Genomic DNA, 25,472 nt, shown 5'->3' on the forward strand with positions numbered 1-25,472 from the left:
TGTTCAAGCACTTGTGTTACAGCAGCGGTATGAATAAAATGATATTAATAATAACAGTAATAATCGAATTATCCGGCAACTTCACGCTTCACAGTGGATTTTCTCGAACTAAGAAATTTGTTGAATTTGTGAAAAATCAAAATGGCTTCACATCCAGCCTATGATGCCTAGAAGAGTCTTTACATCCTGCTGACATGAGAATAGCATAATCTCTGCGTCAGAAGCTTGCTTCTACTTGACCATTTAATAGACTCGCATTTTTTCCACCGGTGACTAATTTTGTAAGCTAAGCACATCATCCGTTACAGCACACTCCTGGGGCTGGGTAATGTGGTCACAATGGTCTGGTGGAACGAACTATCACAGGTGCAATGCGTGGGTTCAGGCATTTACTTTTAAGAGGCACAAACAGATTTATTTTACCTCTGGTAACCTCAAGAGAAAGACGTTATAATCCAGAATCCGCATTAAACATCACGTCCCTTCATTACCAACTAGGCAGAGCCGGTTTACGTTGGGAAATGACGCAGCGGAAGTCATGGTAACCAGAAATACAGTCGCCAGCAAGCTTACTTACATTAGAAATTTTATTTTATTTGATGAACCGATAGCCATTTAAAGGGACAGGGCTGTTATTTTACTTGTACTTGATTGAACTAGAGACGTTTAAACATTTGGTGCTGGACTGTGATTCGAATTCGTATCTCCTCTTTCGAGGATCTGACTCTCTCGGAACAGTAGTTCAGTCATTTCGTTCCTTTTCCCAAGACTGCAATCTTCTCTAGGTCTCCTCCAAAGGTAAGTATGTGGGTCTGAAACCTGATCCAGTACAAAAATATTCATAATTTCATTTCTAGCTTTATCAAGTGCACACCCACCTGCTAGTGAAAATTAACGCGCAATTTCAATGTCTGTTCATGTGTTGCCAACAATCGCAACAGGTGTCGTTATTTCTGGTCAAACACGCACACATCTTACTGTTCATGGGTAGGCAACTGATACTTAAGCTATATTCGTGGATGCACGGTAGGTGTGCAGTTCGATTGTCGCTTAGGCACAAAAGTTTGTATCCTTATTTTAGATTCAGACACCTAGTGGCTCGTAAGAAAAACCGATACGTAACATTTGATTTTTCTTAGTTAACAATCGGATTACGTGTTGGGTTCGTATCTCCGTCACAGAACTTCACATCATGCACTTCATCTTTAAATGCATGCACACTTTGTTACTTCAGAATGGAGGTATATCAGACATCTTTCGTGGTTAGATAACAGGGACGAAAGGGTCTTGATAGGAGTCACGGTTTATTACAAAAATTGTCGTCTTTTATTGTCAAGTTTAGATTTGGTTACTGGTATTGGCAAAAATTTCGGTAATTCATGACTCTTCATGGCTAATCATCAATATGATGTGAGAAGATTACATTAGATTAACTCTTGTTCCATAGATCATGAATACGACATTTCGTAATGATGTGGAACGTGTCATTTTAATGAAAGATTTCTTTAAATACCATGATTCAATTTCTTTACAACAATTTTTTACACTCTCTCTCATTGCTTTTTATTTCTCTCTCTCTCTCTCTCTCTCTCTCTCTCTCTCTCTCTCTCACACACACACACACACACACCACACACACACACACATTCTTTTTTATTTTTATTTGTATGTTGTGCTCGACAATCGGCGAGGCACGAAAACGCCTGTGAATGACTTTCTTAGTTTTGAGTACACTTACGAAAGAAATATAAAAACAACAATGAGAGTTGCTGATTTATGATGCTCAGTTTGCAGTCAGTTCTGAGTATTATTAGTAACTACGCTCCAGTCCCTAAACCTAGTTACAGAAAGCGAATCAGACGCATTACGTATTCCAGGCCGTAGCAGCCGCGACTTGGAGACACCAGCTATGGTCACTTCCCAGACCGCTGTAGGATCACATCGGTTCGTCTTCTTCCTGCTGGTACTGTAACTGAGATTTGGCAACAAGGCAACGTATGTTTGGCAACTCTGTGATCGACGAGTTACTTCCTGGTGTGCACGGAATTAAGCCTCAAAGTTCACTTGATTTTTACCTGTCATTTCCATTGAATAATCTGATTTATTATCGCTTGAAGGGTAACAAAAGATTGAAAATTTACGGTTTTCAGCCCAGGAAAGTCGTTGCAAGTGGAAATCGCAACTAATCTCGACCTTTAAATAGCGGTTTACGAGTTCTAGTTACTATTGCCCTCGTAATAGGAAGCTGAAACCCATACCTCCTCGCCAGCCCTGTGGTAACGTGCTGACCTGTGAAACAGCGTCTTTTACGGTTCGCAGTTCCAGTCTCACTGACTGGTAACGTTTTTATCCCTTCTGTGAAAGAGCTACAACCAGTCTGATCAAACATCAATAAGGAAATCGCAAGAAAATGCTTTCAGCTCATAGTGCAATGTTGAAAAACTTACAATGCTGCACAACAGGTAACGCCTCTTTCCACTGCTGACAAGCGAATTTTGGGTTTCTAGGAATACGTAACTATATTTATGAAATGCCACATTTGCATCCCTCTTGAGTATGACACAGCATACCAATTAAACACAGACCCAATCAAAATCTAAGTGAGTAGTATTTTACTAATTCGTGTCGATAGAGGCATGCTTGTGTACAGATACTTTCGTCGTAAGGTTATCATGGTTAGTTTTATTTCATTTCTTATAATACAGTGCGCAATTTTCGTAAGGTTTCCTTTAGTGTTGTTAAAACAATAGTAAACATGAGAGAGACATTAATCATCAACGATATATGCGAATTCTCTGATGTTACCTATGACAGAACAAGTTTTCTACATGCATGTAATCAATAAACTGCATGTGCATTGTCAGACTGAGTTAAAGCTGTCAAACAAAGTTTGAAGAAGACTAAAATATCACTACCACACGACGGCTAATGTAGAAAATACTCTTCTGACATATTATGGCACGATGCGCTCTCCCTGCACATCTTCGAGATGCATCTGCTGCCTGCCGTCTAACTACTGTGACATTTTGCTCTATTCAGGTTTAATAGTCCTTTTTCCACATGCGACTACTTTGGGTTGAGAAGTGAAGGGAATTATGTTCAAAGTTCCATTAGATTGATAACTTCAGCAGAGAGCAGAATTGCGTTTTAAAAAATGTAGCACTGAATGTATTCGAACTCGCGACATCTTATCTATGCTACAAGCTGACACGTAGCTACAACAGCTCCAGAGCTCGGCAACTATTCCTCCAGAACTTTTGGATTCCACAGCACTGTGAGATTATGCATATGGCCAGGTCTTGACTTCTGAGAGACAAACAGTTACAGCTTTTCTTTTGGACTGAACGACGTTTTCTAGTAACAGATAGCGCAATAGAATAAATAGGAAGTGTTCCTTTCCACTTGAGCTAAGCTTCTGCATCCTACACTGTTGGCAGTTGTGTGTAGGTGGCAGTTACGTGATTTTATTGCTGTGATTACAAAATAGTCGAATGTATGCACTGGGTAGGCGAGGCAGCTAGTTCATGGTGATTCGGTCAACCACGTAAATGAATTTACTGAACATGCTGCAAATTACTACAGGGAGCCTGTGTGTCAGAATTTTCATCCAGTGTGGCGCAACTGCGTTATGATAGAAAAATGACTCGCAGAGAAGAGGATTTCGTGGTCTGTTGGACGGATGGTAGGTTGTTATACCTATGGTCTGGGTTCGATTCCCACTTCTGTCAATGATTTTAGATAGGGAGAGACAGATTCCATTCTCTCCTGGCTACACCAAGTGAAGGAGATATAATGGCTGCGTGGTCTGGAAATTCACATTAAAGATGATATTCCTTCTTTACCAAGTAGACGGTAGGTTGAACCACAATAAAGTCTGGAGTGGCGACATGTAGAAACTCTATCACCAGTAACCTTTCTTATACTAGTTATTTATTTCAAGTGACGACACTTATTCCATCTTTTATTTGAGCTTCTGTATGTCGATAAAATTGGTTCTGAACTGGGAATGCAACTCGGACCGCCCTTAACGCGGAATTTGGTCCCTTCGTGGCAATACAGCTCGGCTACAATTTGTTGTTTGTTCAAAACTGCAGATTCCTCAACACCTTCACATATTACGCGTGAATGGGATCGAATCCTGGCCCGGCACTAAAGATTTAATTATGTATTATCAAGCTCTAGCATGAGAACACCTATCTGTTGGTGGATAATAATTTCGATTTTTAATGTATTTTCATTCGCTGTCAACACTAACGATATCTGACGTTTTTAACTCCCAGTGAGACACAGAACTATTTGCGAGATGACTGTAAGTTCAAGATGCTATTCTGAGCAGCTGGTGGAGAAAAATTCGGTAGCTGACGTCTCTTTGTGTGTAGTCAACAACGATATGTGTGGGGCTCTATTCCCAGTGAGCGCTGAACTCTTAGTCATTATTTCAGTTCAAACATGCTCACATGTCACTGCTGGTGCAACAAACCCATATTTAACGTTCGTTTTCTCTAGAATATAACAGCGATAGGTGCCGGGTTGGAGTCCTGGGAAGGAAAAAATTAATGTTTCGTCTCGTCATTTCAGTTAAAACATCTAGCTACTGCCGCGAAATTCCGATATGTCACATTTGACTGTGCTTCGATAGCAATCCGATTAGGTTCCGGGTTCGAATCCGTGTCCAACACACAGCTTTACCTCACGGCATTTCAAGTAAGTTACTTGTGAAGAAGCAATATTTAACATCTCTCGTAGTTCGTTAACAGGGACAATAGATGCTGGGTAGGAATTCGCGTCTGTTAAAAATGTTTGCGTTATGCAATTTAAAGTTGATATTTGCTAACTGATACTGTCTAAAATCGAGGTATATCACTCTCTGTATGCCTAATCAGGAATGACTGTTAGTTTCCGTCAGTCACGAAATCTTTGCTTAGTCTGCATGAGCTGGGTTTGAATCCATATGCAGAACAAGACGGTTCGTCGTGTCATTTAATGTTCATACATATTCTCAACTAGCTGCTCGTGAATAACTTAAATTTTTAATGTCATTTTGTGTTAAATAGTTCAAATGGTTCATATGGCAAGCCGGCCGGAGTGGCCGTGCGGTTCTGGGCGCTACAGTCTGGAACCGCGCGACCGCTACGGTCGCAGGTTCGGGTCCTGTCTCGGACATGGTGTGTCTGAGGTCCTTAGGCTAGTTAGGTTTAAGTAGTTCTAAGTTCTAGCGGACTGATAACCTCAGAAGTTAAGTCCCATAGTGCTCAGAGCCATTAGAACCATTTCTGAAGCATAAGAGTATTTGCGAACAGTACAAGCAGGATTGCAGCGAACTGATCACTTAGTGCAACATGGAGTACCTGTGTAATTAGTCATTCCAGCTGCATATCTGAGGGTAAGATTTGTTAAGCATTTCATTGCAGAATTAATGTAATATCCGCACGATAATCTCTGCAGTCATACTTTATTAGGAGCCCGCGATTGGAGTACCATGTTCGTTAAATCGGATTACTCAAGCTGAGGCCAAATAAAGACAAGCGATGACGCCACAACACTATCTTTACTTAAGTAGGTAGTCAGCGCTAAAGTATGTGCGCCACCATTAACGTTACTGTAAGCAGTTTGACAACGTAACACCACCACAACTACTGACAACCTGAACCATTATCATCACGCAGTTGTGACAAATGGTTCAAATGGCTCTGAGCACTATGGGACTCAACATCTGTGGTCATAAGTCCCCTAGAACTTAGAACTACTTAAACCTAACTAACCTAAGGACATCACACACATCCATGCCCGAGGCAGGATTCGAACCTGCGACCGTAGCAGTCGCGCGGTTCCTGACTGAGCGCCTAGAACGCAGTTGTGACTCTCAGTGATTACAGGTTACTGATGTTTGTCAAGAATAGCGGAAAGCGCCTCTGAAGTTCCATTTGCATTACGACTAGCACGTGGCCGGCCGCGGTGGTCTAGCGGTTCTAGGCGCTCAGTCCGGAACCGCGCGACTGCTACGGTCGCAGGTTCGAATCCTGACTCGGGCATGGATGTGTGTGATGTCCTTAGGTTACTTAGGTTTAAGTAGTTCTAAGTTCTAGGGGACTGATGACCACAGATGTTAAGTCCAATAGTGCTCAGAACCATTTGAACCATTTGACTAGGACGGAGAGAATGCTAAATAACAGTAATAGGTCACCCAGCGAAGAGTAGAGTCCACGTATTGTCTGAAGTTCTTACAGTTTGATATAATGCAGTTCCCGATAGTTTCACACTAACGGGTTCTTTTGGCTATCGAAATACTCATATGGGAATCATAAAAGTGGAATTGCTAGATCACCCAACTACCTTAATAACACCTCATTCTGGATTGAATACGACTCGGAAAGCGACGTTAATTTGATGTTTTCATCCATCTCCTGACGTCTCACTGAATGAAGTCTGAAGTGCACGCACAGTTGTGTTGCCTGGCGCAAGGATTCTGTGAAGTGTTGTGGCAGCTGGCAGTCATTGCTGAATACACACATGTGCAAATAACCTCACTGCTCTAGCGGAACTCGTCTTTGTTGCATTTTTTCCATACGGTAATTAGCACAATAACATAAGGCTTGTTCTGCTGAAGAACTTGATGCCCACAAGTCCTTAAATAATAATCTCCTAGCGGGAGGAATAAATACATGAAAGGAAACAGACTGTTGGACGAAAGAATGGACAGCTCCCTGCTTTTGGCGTTTCCGATAGCGCCTACGATAAGAATCTGGTGTCATATTATGCTTCAGAACTCTAAACTGTTTATTTTTTTACTTCATACTAGAACAAAAGTTGTGATATGAGACGAGGAAATGACTTATATGCTTCTCAGGAACTTTAGTTTTTCGTGTTTCTTTTCTCACTTCATATTAAAACAAGAGCGTTAATATGAGAAGAGGAAATGAAATATACGCTTCCAAGACATAATATTTCCTTGTGTGCTATTACTGCAAACATGAAAGCCCTGCAGTTAATTTTTGTATGTTGGATAAGTTTTGATATCACCTCACATTCCTTTGTGACAAGGTTCCTATTGTCTTGGGATTCAAATAGAGTGGACGTTTCATCACTGGTTAATATTCTGATGACTAATGACATGATACCCGTTGCAATTGCTCCATGGCACCTGTGAGTAGAGTCTCACGTTGGTTACTATAACAACACGCAGGCAGTGATATCCGCTCACTGGAGTCAGAGCCAAGGTGATTTCTTTCTGTTTAGGGCGAAGCGTCTGCTGCAGTGTCCACGCTCAGCCAACATAAACAAATCGCGGCGGCATTGGGCACTGCTAATCGCTGCACTTGTCGCGAGCCTCGACAACAAGAGCGCACTGTCTCTGCTAACGATACTATGGAGTTAATAGATCTTACTTAACGGAATACGCAGGACATGGGATGGGTAAAAATTCAGTTTGTAGCTTCCCATCGCATTAAAATACTTTAGTCATATTTGATGCAATATTTATTGTTGGTTGTCTCTCTAATGTTAATAGTATTGATTCACATCGTACGTTAACACGAAAACACACACACACACACACACACACACACACACACACACACACACACACACACAGTCATTGATTCCTGTGAGGGTGACAACTACTGTGTGTTGAACAACACATGCACCAGTCAGTTCCTCAGTTGGCGTCGAGTGGATGAGATTTTTCAATTACCTTGCACTGCAAGAATTGTAAGGAGGGGACTGAAAGTAAATGGACTTGATGTATGCTAAAGGGCTGCGACAAAGCAAAGCTTGACCGATTATCAGATAACTGTCCACATGGGCTTTGTGGACGTGTATAGTTTTAGTAACCAACCCACCCACGATCATTACGTAAGATTTCTCGAGGGCGTAGGGAAATTGATGTCATTAAGTCGTCGACAGTGTAGCGTGATGGTTTACTTCCCACCATACGTTTTCTATATTCGTCCAAAGGTCGCTTGCATTTGTAGGGACACATGGCAATGACCTTGTTACCTCTGCCCACATATTCTCTATCTGGTTGATGTTCGGTGATCGTGGAACAAACGGCTACAGCTTCATCCTCTCTTGGCCCTGAAACCAATCTCGCACTGCTCTACTATGATGGATGGGTCTCTGCTCCTGTAAATACATTGTTATGTCGTTAGTTCATATATTTATATTTAAATAACGTATTTGTAATAAGCACAGTGTTTAAGAATTCATTCCCTGTCATAGATAAGTGATCTGGATTCAACAGTCCGATTAAGAATGTGGTTCACCCAGTCTATCATATGATGAGCGTCGTAGTCGGATAGCCACATTAAGACTGACTGGCTGAATCCGATTAGGACGATCTTGTATCGAAATGAAATTACAGAAATCGGATAATTTGAACGTCTGTATTGCAACAATGCTGCGCACATAAATTCCTATGATGGGGTAACAGCTAGCAACTGTCTAAGAAAAAGTGAGAAATATGTCTACTAGCAGCAATGTAACGTAATTATAAACCATGTTTATGTGATGGAAATACTGAATCGAACAACACGCATCTATTTCAGTGGAGGGAAGATACACCATATCGGATTTGCTGATGACATAATAATGACAATAATAATAAAAATCCCGTGTGGCCGATAGAGGAAACCCTCCCCCATATGGATGGTACCGTGGAAATCAAATACTTGTGGTGAACCAAATACTAACACAATCCTGAACGGCTACTCAATCCGTTGAACCCAAAATCCAGACACATCTGAGTGAAAATCACCGCTACTCTGGTCACCGTCTGTTAGCTCAATGAGCTTGGCTGAAAATATTTGCTTCCAAAGGCTTCAACACCCTCTGGTCCTGTCCGGTCCTGGTATCACCCAGGCCAAACCAATGAAACACAAGAAAACATGAACTATGCAAGCAAAGGTAACTTTACCCCAGGTGGTACACAACCTGGCCACCGATAGGCGGCAGTTGGATTTTCGCACTCTGGGGAGTCCAGGTTAGCACGGCAGAGAATATCGAAGATCTCTGGTAAATTTCCCTACAAGCAGAAAACATTCATTTGAAAACTAAACATCGATACATTGATCCAAACAAGAAACCTAAATAATCTCACAAAAGAAATCGTCCGCCAAAAAATTCTCATCCTTGCTCTTCAAGAACCACGATTAATTGACAATTAAAACTTGCATTACGGAAACCATGGCATCTTCAAAATACAACAAAAGGTAGCGAAACTCGCACCAATCCTCGGCATTGCATTTCTCGAACACAGATCTATCAACAACTCTGTCGAAGAAATCACACCCATCAACAATCGAGTTATGACTATGCTCATTCAGAGCCCCTATAAAAAATATACACTCATAAATGCACATGCCCCCACCAACATCGAAAATAAGGAAAACACCGAAAATGTCGAAAAATTGTGGAACACACTCGAAAATACTATGAGCAAAATTTACCAAGATGACGTGAAAATACTAATGGGAGGCTTCAACTCTCTATTTGGGACAGAAAAAACCTGTAGAAAAATCATTGGTACAAATTCAACACACCGAAACGCTTAGACCAACAGCACACGTCTGACTGACATTTGCCAACAATTCAACCACAAAAGAATGTCTTCCCACTTAGGAAGTAGCCTGTTCCCAAGAAACATGTTTGGCTACCAGGTGCAAGCTGCTTTCGTTCGCCTTTCGAGACTCGCTGGAAGCCAGATTTTTAATTCTTTTGTAGCAGAGCTGCAAGCAGGCAGATACAAACGCAATAAGGGAATCGTAAGACAACGCGCCTTGCTACTTTCAGTAACCCTTAGTGTCAGAGCGAAAACCTTACGGTACTGCCAAATTCATAATGACGACATATTTTTTGTTGTTGTGAATACATAATTATATCTATGAAATGCCACTTTTCATAATAATAGCGGATGATACAGGAAATGAAGTAAATACGGATCTTTTCGAAGTCAAAAGTCGGTAATGTCCTACTAATTCGTGTTAAAATACGCTCAATCGTCTCACAGATACTTAATGCTTTATTAAGATAGTCTGCCGTCGTGATGTTTCTGTAGTAAGCTGAATTTATTTTGTATTAGTACAGTGAATATTTTAATTGGATTTTCCGATAGTTTACTAAACGCAACAGTAATCATCAATGAGAAATTAATCAACAAAAGAATTTTCTTTCACGATATCTAAAACGATCTGACAATGCTAAAGTTGTTTACAAATTCTACGCCAGTAGAAACCTACTGGTTTCAACGATATAATTATACCAGAGTAGTTTTAAGAGTATTTTCGTCTAGAAATGAATTGCGTCGACGGTTCATCGATCAAGAGCGGGAAAGGTAAAGCTTAACGAATATATGACGAGAGGGACAAGTGCTTGAGAGAGGACTTCTCTATCAATACAAGTGCCTGAGAGACGACTTTAATTTCAATCTCCTGGATAGTTTTGTTTCTCAAATCAAGAAGTGCGTTATCATGCAGTAGAACATGTGATGTAGTTGTGTTGCTCGATTTTCTTACGCTGAGACCGAAAGGTGTCTCAGTTGTTGGCAACAAATTCCAGCTGTGTTTTGGTAGAATTCGTAGCCCAAAACTCACTTTTGGAGCTATCAGATGTAAAATATTATGTTCACACTACTCTTTGCTCGAGTTTATGTCTTTTGGAGGGGCTCAGCCTTTCATTTCTTCTTAGGAAGTTAATGATAAAGGCATCATAACACGTCACCAGTTACAGTACTGCATACGAATGCTCAATGAGCGAGCGACCTGATGACGTTCAATAATAGTCACTCCGTTGATTTTTGTTGTTTCGAATTAGAGCATGTAGTACTCGTACACCAGACTTCTGAACTTTGCCTGTTGAATGCAAATGTCGCATGATGGTAAAATGGTAATCTATCACATATATCAGTAGTCGAGACTTGCTTAATGTGGAAAATCATTGATGCCAGAACGATCTTTGTTGAAACAAGAATATCTTTTTCTGGCGTATTTTTCCCAAAAGCACTCGCTCCACACACAATTCAAATCTTTCTAGCTGCCTCCTCTGCATTCACCCCTCTGTTATACCAAAAGTAAACGTTGCGTTGCAGATGTTACACCTATTTCCACTTGCGACTCAATTTTACAATGCTTAACTGTAGTTCATGATTCTCAAGTATGCAAAATCCAATGCTTAACTGCAAGATGATAACTAGAACTTCAAATTCGAAAATGACAGTTGATACATACACTGACAGCGTCGCGCCGCGTTCACCTGAGCGGTGCCGGATTTCAGGCGGCGGGTGGCGCCTGGCCGGTGGCCGGTAGCCGCTGCAGCGCGAGGAAACGCTCGAGCGTAAGCTGTTATGATCGCGACGCAGCCACGAGCTGTCCTGCGGAATTGTTTCTGGAATACTTGTTATTGCTGGTGGGTAGAATGTTAAGCGAATTATCTTTGATGTTCAGTCAGACTCATAACTTTAGACCGACTGTGGAAAAAAAAAAAAAAAAAACAGTTGGACGCGAGCAGGCGACGGTAAGCTTAGAACGCACGACGCTTGCCACTAGACCACGGGCTCACATAGTCCGACAACGTCTCGGAAGTAGACAATACTTCCTCCTAACACTTCCGCATCTTACAGTGTTGCCAGATTGTGCATATGGCCGGACTTAGAGTTGTCAGGGGCGGTCAGTTTTATTGGCCACCTTAAGTGAATGACTCGGACTTAGTCTCTGTGGCGGCCGGCCGGCGGTCAGTTTTATTGTCTAAGACTGTACATATAAAGGTGCAAGTTTAAGACCCCTCAATTCCTTATTTTTTTTAAATCCAATTTCGGGTGTCTACTGAAGTTATGTCTGACGGAACATTGAAGATAGTCTGCTTCACTGTCTAACCCACCTGTAATAGCAAATACTTCCAAAACCAATTCTGCCTTACAGCTCATGGCTGCGTTAAGATAAGAACATTTTACACGAGAGTTTTCTCACCGAACAGTAGCCACTGGGTAATGGCCATATGACACCCACTGTCCAACCGGGAAATGCAGTGCAGTGCAGCACTATCAGTATTGTCAACTGTTATTTTCTTATTTGCAGTTTTAGTATTTACCTTGCAGTTACACATTGGATTTCGCATGCTTGAAACTTGAGTGTACATTTTTCCAGAGATGCAAAATAGGTGTAACCAGAAAAAGGTCTAACATTTGAGATACATTATTTGCTTTGGGTTTAAGACAATGGCGAAGGCAACAGAGGTAGCTTGGAATCTTTAATTCAAAGCAACAAAAGCCAAACACGTGACTATTACTGCAGTTTTACTTGAACATCATCAGTTCGCTCATTGTGTATTGCTTTGTAATATTGTTACTGGTGATGAGTGGTAATGCATTTATGTTAACTTCACAAGAAGAAATTAATGATAGAGTCCTAACAAAAGACACTCAAGTTACGTGCAGCCTGGACAACATTTTGCATCTGGTGGCTCAAAAAGGATGTTTTACACTACAAAATCCTCCCCAGGGTGTGCCTATCACAGCTGGTATTTGTTGCAGACAACTAAGACACTTTTTGGTCACAATGTAAGAAAAACAACCTTCAAAACTGCATGACATATTGCTACTATAAGGTAATGCACTCTGTTTATTTCACAAACAAAACTATCCACAAGTTTGTTTTAAAAGCCACCCCTCACATACTACTTCTTCTAATCTTATACCCTCAAATGTTTATCATTCTAGCTCCTTATTTTAAAAAAATTGTCAAGAAAATACCTCTCTGGACAAAAACGCACTTCAGACCTGGTTTGACAACATCTTTAACTCAGATCACATAGAACTCTACAGGTGTTGAATTGGTAAATTAAATGAGCATTGTCAGACTGTTCTAGATAATTTAACAGAATTGTATTTTGATTAACTTCTCCCCAATGTAAAATAAAGGATTTAGTATTAGATTATGCAATGTACTAACACAAATGAAATACCATTTACCTCAGAAACCATACACAAAGTCTATTGTAATAAAACATAAGGTATCCGTAACACAAACAAGCTTATATTGGCACAAATTAGCAATATACAGGGTGTATCAAAACGAATAACCGATTTAAAAAAAATCATAACTTACGTTATTTGATATATGTCCATGAACAACATACTGACTCAGATGTTGAACGCTCCCACCATAGTTTCACAAGGAGTCCGCAGAAATCCGTTCGCCATGCAGCTCGACAGCTCAATATGCCCCCAATGTCCATCTGGTATGTGTTATGTCGACATTTACACATGAAACCACACGAAATTCAGGTACTGTCCTTGGCAAAATTGAGGATGACAGTTCTCTTCCACACTTAGTGTTTAGTGACAAGGCAACATTCCACCTAAATGGAAAGGTGAACATTGATAATGTGAGAATATGGGTTGCAAATACTAACAAAGAGACAGAGGGGCTGGCCAGTACTTACCTCAGCTCAGTACAGCCGATAGATAACACAAATCAGAACAGAAAATTTACATTCCTAGCTTTCGGAACTTTGTTCCTTCATCAGGGAGGAGAGAAGGGACAAAAGGGAAAGTGGATTTAGTTACTCACAACCCAGGTTATGAAGCAACAGGAAAAGGTAAACAGGGAGGGTAGCAAGGATGGAGGCATGGTTGTCAGAGGGAAGCCAAAGATATTCTACTGTTAAGTACTGTGCCAGCTTCAAACCAAAGAGGATGCACACAGAAGTAAAGAGGTATATAGTATAAAGATAAACACAACTATGTAGGATGAAAAGATGAGTGAATGGCTAAAGAGGAAAGGGAAAGAGGAGAAGACTGAAGAGTAAATGGGAGTGAGGTTGGTTAACGTAGGTTCAGTCCAGGGGGATGGCGGGATGAAAGGATGTGTTGGAGTGCAAGTTCCCATCTCCGCAGTTCCGAGGGACTGGTGTTGGGTGGGAGAAGCCAAATGGCATGTACATTGTAGCAGGTTCCTAGGTCCCTAGAATTATGCTGGAGGGCATGCTCTGCTACTGGGTATTGGACATCTCCTAGGCGGACAGTTCGTCTGTGCCCGTTCATGCACTCAGCCAGTTTAGTTGTTGTCATACTGATGTAAAAGGCTGTGCAGTGCAGGCATGTCAGCTCATAAATGACGTGTGTTGTTTCACATGTGGCCCTGCCTTGAATTGTGTATGTTTTACCAGTAGCAGGGCTGGAGTAGGTGGTTGTGGGGGGATGCATGGGGCAGGTTTTGCAGCGGGGTCGGTTACAGAGGTAGGAACCGCTGGGTAGAGAACGTAGTCTGGGAATATTGTAGGGTTTGGCAAGGATGTTACGGAGGTTAGGGGGGAGACGAAAGGCAACTCTGGGTGGTGTGGGAAGAATTTTGTCAAGGGATGATCTAATTTCAGGGGTTGACTTGAGAAAGTCATATCCCTGGCAGAGTAATTTGTTGGTGTATTCGAGGCCAGGATAATATTGGGTGACAAGGGGGATGCTTCTGTGTGGTCTGGGGGTAGGAACATTGGACGGGGAGGAATGTATTGCTCGGGAGATCTGTTTGTAGACTAGGTCTGCAGGATAGTTGCGGGAGAGGAAAGCACTGGTCAGGTTATTGGTGTAATTGTTGACGGATTCGTCACTGGAGCAGATACGTTTGCCATTAATACCTAGGCTGTAGGGAAGGGAGCGTTTGATGTGGAATGGATGGCAGCTATCAAACTGAAGGTACTGCTGTTTGTTTGTGGGTTTGATATGGACAGAGGTGTGGATGTGAGCTTCAACAAGATGAAGGTCAACCTCCAGGAAGGTGGCTTGGGTTTTGGAGAAGGACCAGGTGAAATTCAGATTTGAAAAGGAGTTGCGGTTATGGAGGAAATGAAGGAGTGTTTCTTCACCATGAGTCCAGACCACAAAGATGTGATGCATGCATCCCCCCACTACCACCTACTCCAGCCCTGCTACTGGTAAAACATACACAATTCAAGGCAGGGCCACATGTGAAACAACACATGTCATTTATCAGCTGACATGCCTGCACTGCACAGCCTTTTACATCGGTATGACAACAACTAAACTGGCTGAGCCCATGAATGGACACAGACGAACTGTCCGCCTAGGAGATGTCCAATACCCAGTAGCAGAGCATGCCCTCCAGCATAATTCTAGGGACCTAGGAACCTGCTACACCGTATGTGCCATTTGGCTTCTCCCACCCAACACCAGTCCCTTGGAACTGCAGAGATGGGAACTTGCACTCCAACACATCCTTTCATCCCGCCATCCCCCTGGACTGAACCTACGTTAACCAACCTCACTCCCATTTACTCTTCAGTCTTCTCCTCTTTCCCTTTCCTCTTTAGCCATTCACTCATCTTTTCATCCTACATAGTTGTGTTTATCTTTATACTATATACCTCTTTACTTCTGTGTGCATCCTCTTTGGTTTGAAGCTGGCACAGTACTTAACAGTAGAATATCTTTGGCTTCCCTCTGACAACCATGCCTCCATCCTTGCTACCCTCCCTGTTTACCTTTTCCTGTTGCTTCATAACCTGGGTTGTGAGTAACTAAATCCACTTTCCCTTTTGTCCCTTCTCTCCTCCCTGATGAAGGAACAAAGTTCCGAAAGCTAGGAATGTAAATTTTCTGTTCTGATTTGTGTTATCTATCGGCTGTACTGAGCTGAGGTAAGTACTGGCCAGCCCCTCTATATCTTTGTTAGTATTTGTTTCACATCTTTATATGAGATTTTTCATTAATCATTGAGAATATGGGGTATGGGACAACCATATTAAGTTATACAACATGAGAGGGACTCTCCAAAATTTAATGTGTTTTGTGCAGTTTCATGGGGAAGGTGTATGATCCATTTTTCTTTGCCAATAACACTGTTACAGGAAGCACATATCTTGATATGCTTGAGAGCTTTAATTTTCCACAGTTGGAGACAGATTCGAACGATTTCATTTACCAACAGGATGGGGCACTGCCGTATTGGTTTCCGGAAGTGCTGGAATTTTTAAATAAAAGGATTACTGAATGATTGATCGCTCGTACTGGGTCAAATGATTCAGCCTTACATTACTGGCTTCCAAGGTCACCAGACCTGACTGTGTGATTATTTCTTCAGGGATTATAAAAGACTGTTTATGTGCCTCCATTACCAACAACAATGAATGAACTGAGGCATTACATAACAGTGTCTGTGGAAGCTGTAACTCAAGACATACTCGCTGCAGTGTGGGAATAACATGAATACTGCATTGACATATGCCGTGCACCTGAAGAGGGCATATTGAACACCCATGAAAAGGTAAGGAAAAAACTGAGTTTCCCCATTCATAAAAAAAAATCAAGGTATATGTTTATTAGTTTCAGAAATATAGATGTGCCAAATCAGATTATTCTTTTTGATACACCCTGTGTTACTCACACTGGACTTGGAAACACACTGTTTACTTGCTGCCCCATATCATGCTCAAGTAATATAGAAATGTGGCAGTTCATAAATAAAATAAGACTTCCTTATTGATTTGTGATCTGGCTGCCCCTAGCTCTGTCACAAAACTGACAGAAATTTGGTCTTCAGTGAGACTGGAAACTGTTGTAGTTGCCATCGCTTCACAGGCGACCATGTTACCTCAGAGCTAGTGAAGAGCTACAATATTTGTCTCTCTGTTATTGCCCCAGTGGTGGATACAACAGCTAAATCACAGCACAGAAGACAAGATTAGTTGCTATTTCCACATCTAATGACTTTCCTAGACTGATAAAACTTATTTCGCACCTTATGTGCAAATCACTCAGGTTATTCGGCAAAAATTACATGAATAGATCAAGTGAATTCAGCAGGATAATTCTGTGCCATCCAGGACGCACCTCATCATTCACAGAATTGCCAAACATTTCCTGCATTGTTAAGATTCAGTTACACTACTAGGACGGAGAATACCAGCCAATGTCTTACTAAGAGTCAGTTGCAAAGTGACTACAGATTCTGTCTCGAAAACGCGACTGCCAAGAATCAGAATACTAAAAGTATATGCCACTAAGTCTTATTTACATTTCTGTAACTATGTCTAGGGAATAGAGCTTAGTTACAAACAACACTCTGATGCATCGAATGCAAAATAAACATCATACACCAGTAACTGTCAAACTTGTGTGTGTTTTTCTGTCTGAAGTGTACTGAAAACTAAGCTCATCACTAGATGTGATTCATATTTCTGGGGCATCTCCAGTGTTTATACTGCTATCATTATGAGTAGGCAATACATTTTTATTATAATTATACATTTAAAAAGTATTTTTCTTGAGGATGTCAAATCAAATACCTTTCAGCCATCTAATTTCCAAACTTATTTTATTTGACTACCAGTTTCAGCAATTTACTACGCATTCTTCAGACCCCTGACTGATGTGTAAGATGATTCCAACCTTGACTCCAGTCAAGATAGGGGCCAGCATTCAAATACTCTTATCTGTAGATTTCTGCTTGATACAGCCACCACTTCAACCATCATCTGGCAACTGTAGTTGGTTTTATCTAATAGTTGGCAAATGATGGTTGAAGTGATCATTGTATCAAGCAGAAATCTACAGGTACCAGTATTTGAATGCTGGCCCCTATTTTGACCAGAACCAAGGTTGGAAACTTCCTACACGGGGGTCAATCAGGGGCCTGACGATGGCATAGTACATTGCTGGAACTGGTACCCAAATAAAATAACAGTTTGGAAATTAGACAGCTGAAATGTGTTTGATTTGACATCCTGCAGCGAACAGCTTGCTGTCATTGGCACCATCCCCAAAAGAGAGGAATTAAGCAACAACAGAGCACTGACTGCAAAATGTGAATACCCAGAGGGAGACTTCGTGAGCTAAGATAAAGTACCAACAAAGAAAAGCTCCTGTGGAGGAAACATGCAATTACAGAAAATATGGGCTCAAACGGCCACTGAAAATTAAATCTGTCACAGCTAGAGAGGCATCAACAACGTAAACATTTTTCATTTTTCATTGGTGTAGCAGAGGTAAAGGTAAAAAGAAGCAGATTTCCACCAATGTATATGACAATAGACATTGTAAATTATTCTTAAAATGACCATCTTGCAGTAAAAAACATAATTTTCTAACTCACTGTCGCTTATTATGCACAGATTCTTGAGAACATTTCATTAAAGCTAGACATAAATATCTGGCAAACATAGCAGGATAATCCAGCTCTAGTCCTGGATGTCCACTGACCACCACTCAGTAACAAAACATTTTCTGGATTGCATTTTACATACAACAGTTTTTAAGACAATAGTAATAATTTGCTTTTCTTTCTATCTGTGTAATATCACTAACAACATCATTTCCTTAGTCATTGTTTTGTGATGCTGTTAATTCATGTCAAATACATGTGAATCGACGTGTAGCACCTATTTAGTCAAGTAACTATCAGTCAGTATGTTTTAGAGCAGTGTAAGCAAGATTGCAATGGGCTTCTTACTTAACTAACTGTAACATACGAAACATGTAGCGACTCATTTCAGTTGTGTAGCATACAGTAACGTTGGTTAAGGAATTATCTGCAGAATTAATGTAATTACAAGAATGAAGTCTGTGTCTGCTTGGTGCTAAAGAGACAAGTGCTTCATATATCAGATTGAGCAGATTGACGGGTGCTTCTCTTCAAAAGGAAGGAGTTTTTGGATCCATTCTCTGCATTGAGGGAAACATGAGATGATGTAGCAGGGCAGGTGTTCCTCATCATACATCAGTGTATAATGTATGCTTGCATGCGGAGCAGGATGAAGTAGGTAGAACTTAGAAGTACCGATGCCCCCACAATGCCTTTACTTCAGTAGTCAGTGCTACATTAAGTGAATCACCACTAACATCATTCAAACCAGGTGGACAGTTAACTGAGCACCATACCTTTCTGATCATACAGTTGCTACTATCATATTCTTGCAATGATCCAAATAAAACTACTACTGATACTTTGCTAAGAAAAGTGAAAAGTGCCTCATGAATGAGAATTCCTATTTGCAGCACACCTGAGACCGAGAACCAAAATAACAATAAGAGTTTAACAAAACAGGGCTAAGAGCAGAGCCCCTACATGTTTTCTCATGTTCTTGCAGTTTGATCTTAATTACTAATAGCTGAAAGCACATGTTAGTGTTAATGAGTCCTTTTGGCTCAGAATATTTATATGGCACTATCAAAATTTAATTGGTTTAATACACCAATTTGGATTGAATATGATTCTGAATGTAATGTTAATCTGGCGTTCAGTCCAACTCCTGACACCTTATGGGATGATGTCTGAACTGTTCTGACTGTGTTATCAGTCGCCTGAATTTTGGGAAGAATTGTGGCGCAAGTCATTGCCAAACACAGATAAGAGCAAAAATCGTAACTGCTGTAAGGGGAACTCGCCTTTGCTGCATGTTCCACATATCGTAATTAGTAATATAACAAAGTTCATTTTGCTGAAAGACCAGGTGTTCACAAGTCTTTAAATAAAAATCTGTGAGCAGCAGAAATACATGAACGGAAACAGCCTGAGACATGGGACTGTACTGTCACAATATTGTGCACACTCAAGCTGATACTGCCCATCCAGAGGTAGGGTGAAATGCAACATATTGCACAGGACAGCTGGGCTTTGGTGGGTGGCTATGTTGAAACAGGCCATATCTGGCTTGAGGCTTTATTGGGTTGAGTTGGTTTGGTGCACAGTTTTGAGTTGGGTTGAGTTCAGTGGGGTGTGGTTTTTTCTAGGATGGTTTGTGTGGTGTGTTGTGATGTTAGTGTCTTGTTGGATGGGGAGGTGGGGTGTGGTGAGGAATTTTCACGCAGGACATTGTGTTCAGAAAATTAAGGTGTGTTATTGTTTGGGTATTTGCAAAATGATTGCGAAAGTTATTCACTGATTGATTTGACACAAGATATGGAGAGCACATCAGGGCACAAAAATACAGCACAAACCACTCCACATTCGAAGACTACCTTAAACAGAAACACCATAGACTAAGCAAAATAAAGATATAGGAACATCATACAAACATGAAAATCTCACTGTCTTACTCTAAATTTCCCCTCCTTTCACTTCAACACTTGTTCCTCACCACCTTTTCCTTCAACTCACGCTCCATTCCACTCATCTTTGCCACACCCCTCCCATCTCGCCACCATTACAACTTTTATGACTTATGAGCTGGAAAGTAAGCCAAATTGTAAATATTTTACATTATAGGCAACTGACGTCTTCTATTTAAATAAAATGAATGCATTTGGAAACAAAAATACATGTTTCCTCATAGTTGGAAAGACAGATTTAAAATACCTTCAATAATTATAAAGCAACTGCAGACAGTATGTCCACACAAATGAAGAATTTTGCCATTTTTATCCTAACATATGTAAAGGAATCAGTCACTGTCACAATTGTCAGTGAGTAGATTAGTGCCAATAACAAGTTTAGTAGATTAGCTATAGTTAAAATTTGTTAGCAAACTTCACAGAAGTAGTCTGAAGCGGTTGCTTAAGCCTGTTAATGTAAAACTTGTCACAAATCCTGAATGCTCTCACTCCATGAATGGATTTACTGACCATTGTGTGTATGAAGGAAGGTATCCAAACAGCATCATTGCTAAGAAGTGAACCGAGCTATGTACTGTTTATCTACCCTGACCAACGTTTCTGAAACCTTGACAATGAAGATAAGGGTTTATGCAAGATACATGCACATAAAATGTAATTTCATAGAAGCTAAGTAGGACCGACATGAATGGACAGAATAAGTAATGGAAAGTCCTGGACATAGTAAAGGAAGTATCCTACAGGAGCAGAAAGAACCAGCAAGGCTAAAGTCGAACAAATGATTACAGAGAACTGCATATGATAGCACGCAAAGGAAGAGGCAGGAATCACGGCTCACAGGCAAAAGACCAAGAGCTATCAGCTGAAAGAATACAGGAGAGTATTCAAAGTAAAAGAACAAGACCGGAACAGAGTGGTAAAAGAGTGGTGGTGGGAAGGATACATGAAAATGGAGAGACTTATGTGCACAACAGTACTCCCCAGAGTGTGGAAGTTTCTCATAACTATTTTTTTTTATACAATACCGAAAAATGTGCTCTTCACTTTCCGACCTCCCCTGTGTACCATACTTAATATGGGGTGGAGCACCAGGTGTGTGTGTGTGTGTGTGTGTGTGTGTGTGTGTGTGTGTGTGTGTGTGTGTGTGTGTGTGTGTGTGTGTGTCTGTCAAGAGGGTTTAAAAATAACTTTTATATAATCTGTAAATGCAGGGAGCATATTTTATGACAGGCTGTCCTTTCACAAAGGGAGTAAAAAAGTTAATTTTAACAGTAAATTACACAACTACAGATTGTGTACGATGTAAGAATGTAAAATGAATTATTTATTTTGGATTTATGCAAGTATACACAAAATTGTGGAAAGAGTATTTTAGGATGCTGCTTTTTTGCACTTCCATTATTTTATGAAATTCAATATACATGTTTATCTATGCTGCAATGTAACCATTGTATACAATGTCTCCGAGATGGCCAACATCACTACCAACAGTGAGAAGGTTGAAAAATTAATTTTTCAAAATTACTGTACTGTAAATATTTGTGAACGATATTAAATTGTGGCCTCTAGATATGCAAAAAGATAATGAGCAAAGCAGAACGTAGCGTTAACGTACTTGACTCACAAGCAAAAGAAGTGGTCTTTAAATTCTGTGTACAGTGTTTTGAGACTCTGCTTCACTGAAATTTTCCTTGTAGTTACTTTGAACATTTTTCTTTTCTGATGGGCTTTACATAAAAAACTGTACCGGAAATGAAAACACATTTAGCATCAGCTGTTACTGGGCTCAGACATTAATCTTTTTTCACTGGAATTGAGGTCACTCAAAACTTTCTCAGTCCAGTTTTATAACGTACCCTACTGGTCGTCAATAATATAACTGTAAACTACTCGTCACTCACCACATGGGAAAAAAATGCACTTTATTAAATCTTTGTTTGTGGCTACAACGGTTGGTAATGTCACTTTTTCAAAAACAAATTTTGCAAAGTTCAGGGAGAAGGGAGGCGGGGCGAGTAAACCAAACGGGAGTCCACAAACTGTAAATAACTAAATCAACAAGAGACTCCAATCTAATATTCCACAATTCAGCGATTCTGGCGTGATGAACCATTACACTGCTGTGTCAAAGGTGAAAGTCACTTATTACTGACATACTGACCTGTGGTCGTGATATGTAAGGGTTAGTTTCTAACTTTACATAAACACTTTTATTGCACTAAAAGTACTTACTTCTTCGCCATATCTTGGGGGTCTAAGCCACGACAGTCTATCAGCGATTCCGCCACGCACTTTGTCATTGCAGTGTCATCTGTATATTGTTTTATTGGAGCTGTAAAACAAATAAATTGTACAAGTTTTCTATGCCTTGGAAACTGCAAGGTAGATGTTTACATTCAACAAAATACCGGTACCTTTGAAAGGCGGGCCTTCAATTTTGTCAAAATATTGTTGAAGAACCGCTTTAGAAACACTGCTATCTCCCTCATATGGAGCACCCAAACAGTCTCCAAGAAGACTACCTAGCATACAACCGCGGAATTTCTGGGACAGTGTGCTGAGATCCATCTTCGTCATCACCTTCATTTGAAATAATCAGTGTGTTTATTTTACAACATGATTACTATCAGAGATCTTAACTGAGCAACGAGCTGATCATCAGTTCATTTCCATATTAAAGTACGAATTAATAGAAAAAACTTTATACATAAATCTTACGGGCAGAATTCGTTGCATGACTGCTTTTGCTCGAGTAAGGTAACAAGGACGCTAGCGTAAGGGTATGACACGACTTTTTTTTATTAGCACCTGTTACGTAGTAGCAGTATTTGTGTAACATCTGTGGAAATGCTGTGTACTTAGATACTTGAAATGGGCGAGAAACCGTGTAATTACACGTGAATTACATTGTACTAGACGTTGAGTTGTATAATCTGCTGCCAGTTCTTAAATAATATAGTTACATCCAAAGCCATAGAGGAATTACAATTTCCAACCCAGCATTATTTTCAGCATTACATAATGAAAGAATAGCGCCCCAACACCCAAAATTAAAGCCAGACAATAACAACCAAATGACCTTGGGCATGAATTACCATTTTTCAATGCTGCTGAACTCATTCAATGAAGACTATCATGCCTGTTAACTACCCGTAATATTTGCGAAGTGTCTGAATCTTGAGAAATTGTTTCTTAAGAACTGCGAAAATTATACTATTCTAAAACTTGAGTTTTAAGTACGTTAGGACTATGTTTTCCTTGACCGTGAACCGTTTATCTCTAGCTTTATATGTTGATAAGAGGGGCATGGCACAGTTGTTAAAGATGATGAAAGCCGTGCGAATTCACAAATTTGGCGGGCCAGAAGTTTTAAAAACTGAAACCATCCCTATTCCAAACATAAAACATAACGAGGTGCTTATTCGTGTTAGGGCCGCTGGTATTAATCCCGCCGACACGTATATTAGAAGTGGTGGTTATGGACTCTTGCCAGAACTACCTGCAATTCTGGGGAAGGATGTAGCTGGAGAAGTAGAGGAAGTCGGCGAAACGGTGAAGAACTTTAAGGTATTACGCTTTAGAGCCAATAATACAGCACAAATTATTTAGAGGTCCATGTTCCCACTCCAGATTCTCACTCCCCATTTCTTTTCTCTTTTACTTTATCCTACTTTTTGTAAATTTCTTATTGAACGATTGCTAATTACAAGGAATGATCAACTCACAAAGTTTACATGACTTTTTTCGCACTTTTTATTCAGCACCAAAGCTAAGCCATCCTAATTCCCATATTTCTGCCCTTATAAAGTTACTTGTTCCATCACAGTGCACTCTTTAATAACCCCTACCTGGCTTTATTTTCCCTTTTCTCTCTTCATAGCCATCTTCCCTTTCCCATGACCTGCTCCATCCAATATTGTTTTGTGTATGGCAATACAGATTTTATTGAGACTAGATCTAAAGCTTTCTCAAAAATTTATGTTCAGCAGGTTGAGTGCAGTTCATTTCTTACTCACCGCTCTGTTTTATAATTTCATTCAAGATAAAACTACAATTTAGCCATTGTGATATATAGTCTTCTAATGTGAGTTTGTTTTTTGCCCTATTAAAATTCATTTTTTTTCCTATTCAGTTGCAAATAACTTAAGTGAATGTCTTGTACATAATACAGTGGAGGCTGATAGGCACACTGATTTTTAAATTTCTTTCTTGTCTCCTTGTATGTGAACTAAAACAATTACAGCATTGTTCCAGCTTTTAAAAATTGTTTCACTTCACAGACATCCTGTAAATAATTTTGTAAGTTTCTTTTGTACCATTTTCCCTTGAGCTTTAATCATTTCTACTGAAACATCATTTTCTTGTGCCTGTCTTTCCTCATATATTTAATGGCCTCATCTGACTTGTCTCCCAGAATGTTGTTGATTTTCATTATTAACTAGCTATGTTTGTGGTCCATCTGTTGAACAAGCATTTAAAGAAATTTTGAAAAGAAATGGTTCACTTGTTACAGTCCCCAATATCTCCATGGACTGGAACAGCAGAACCATGTCCTTCACCAGGGCTTTGATATTCTATCATCATGCCCAGAAATGATGGACATTTTATCCAAGATCCTTCCCACCCCTATTAAAGTGGTATTCCATTGCCCATCAAACTACACAACATCCTGGTCCATCCCTATGCCACTCCCACTCCCAACCCTTGCCACAGGGATAATATCTCTGTAGAAAACCCAGGTACAAGACCTGCCCGATAAACCCACCCAGCACTTCCTACTCCAGTCCTGTCATAGGTGTATCTTACGAGGTCTGTTGAAAAGATTGCAGAACTTTGTACACAAAATTTTTCTATGCTTATGTGGTAGGCCTCTTGCTGGACTGCACAAAGTACTGTCTGTGAATTTTCTTTTATCTTGTCTGGGGTTTTCAGCCTTGTAAGGGAGGAAAAAAAAAAAAAAAAAAAAAAAAAAAAAAGAGAGAGAGAGAGAGAGAGGTCCGCAGATGCCAGGCAGCACAGTGATTTTGTTTTTTGCGCAATAGTCACACACCAACAGGGATGAATGTGCAGGTGCATTATTGTGACACAAAGAGCCATGAATTGTCTCACCACATGTCAGACCATTTCCTTCTCACATTTTCTTGCAGATACATCCCAGTAGTACCACCGATTAACAGTTTGTTCCTTGGCACAAATTCATGATGAATTAACCCTTCAAAGTCAAAGAAAACTAGCAGCATCACTTTGACATTTGACCTGACCTGACAAGCTTTTTTTGGTCAGGGAGAACCTTTCCCGACCCATTGTGGAGACTGAACCTTGGTCTCAACATCATAACCATATATACCAGTTATGATTCTCTTAAGAAATATCTCGCTCTCATTTGCATGATCCAAAAGCTTGTGATGTGAAGGTCTTT

The 25,472-nt window shown here is 40.3% G+C and overlaps 2 protein-coding genes across 3 annotated transcripts in view; one reads left to right on the forward strand and one right to left on the reverse strand.

The window, feature by feature from the left end:
- LOC126259221 (ADP-ribosylhydrolase ARH3-like) overlaps positions 1-22,923 on the reverse strand; it is a 67,281-nt gene extending 44,358 nt beyond the window's left edge. For both annotated transcript variants that reach the window (XM_049955832.1, XM_049955831.1), the window contains exons 1-3: positions 22,772-22,923; positions 22,468-22,633; positions 22,286-22,385 (exon numbers count right to left, since the gene is read on the reverse strand). In XM_049955832.1, the coding sequence (XP_049811789.1) occupies positions 22,286-22,385; positions 22,468-22,633; positions 22,772-22,789 (284 nt within the window). In that variant the 5' untranslated portion in view covers positions 22,790-22,923. The remainder of the gene's footprint in view (positions 1-22,285; positions 22,386-22,467; positions 22,634-22,771) is intronic.
- A 124-nt stretch (positions 22,924-23,047) lies between these two features.
- LOC126259222 (quinone oxidoreductase-like) overlaps positions 23,048-25,472 on the forward strand; it is a 93,904-nt gene continuing 91,479 nt past the window's right edge. The window contains exon 1 of the mRNA XM_049955833.1: positions 23,048-23,620. Coding sequence (XP_049811790.1) covers positions 23,303-23,620 — 318 coding nt within the window. The 5' untranslated portion in view covers positions 23,048-23,302. The remainder of the gene's footprint in view (positions 23,621-25,472) is intronic.

Source organism: Schistocerca nitens, chromosome 5 (assembly GCF_023898315.1).
Source record: "Schistocerca nitens isolate TAMUIC-IGC-003100 chromosome 5, iqSchNite1.1, whole genome shotgun sequence".
NCBI classification, from domain to species: domain Eukaryota; kingdom Metazoa; phylum Arthropoda; class Insecta; order Orthoptera; family Acrididae; genus Schistocerca; species Schistocerca nitens.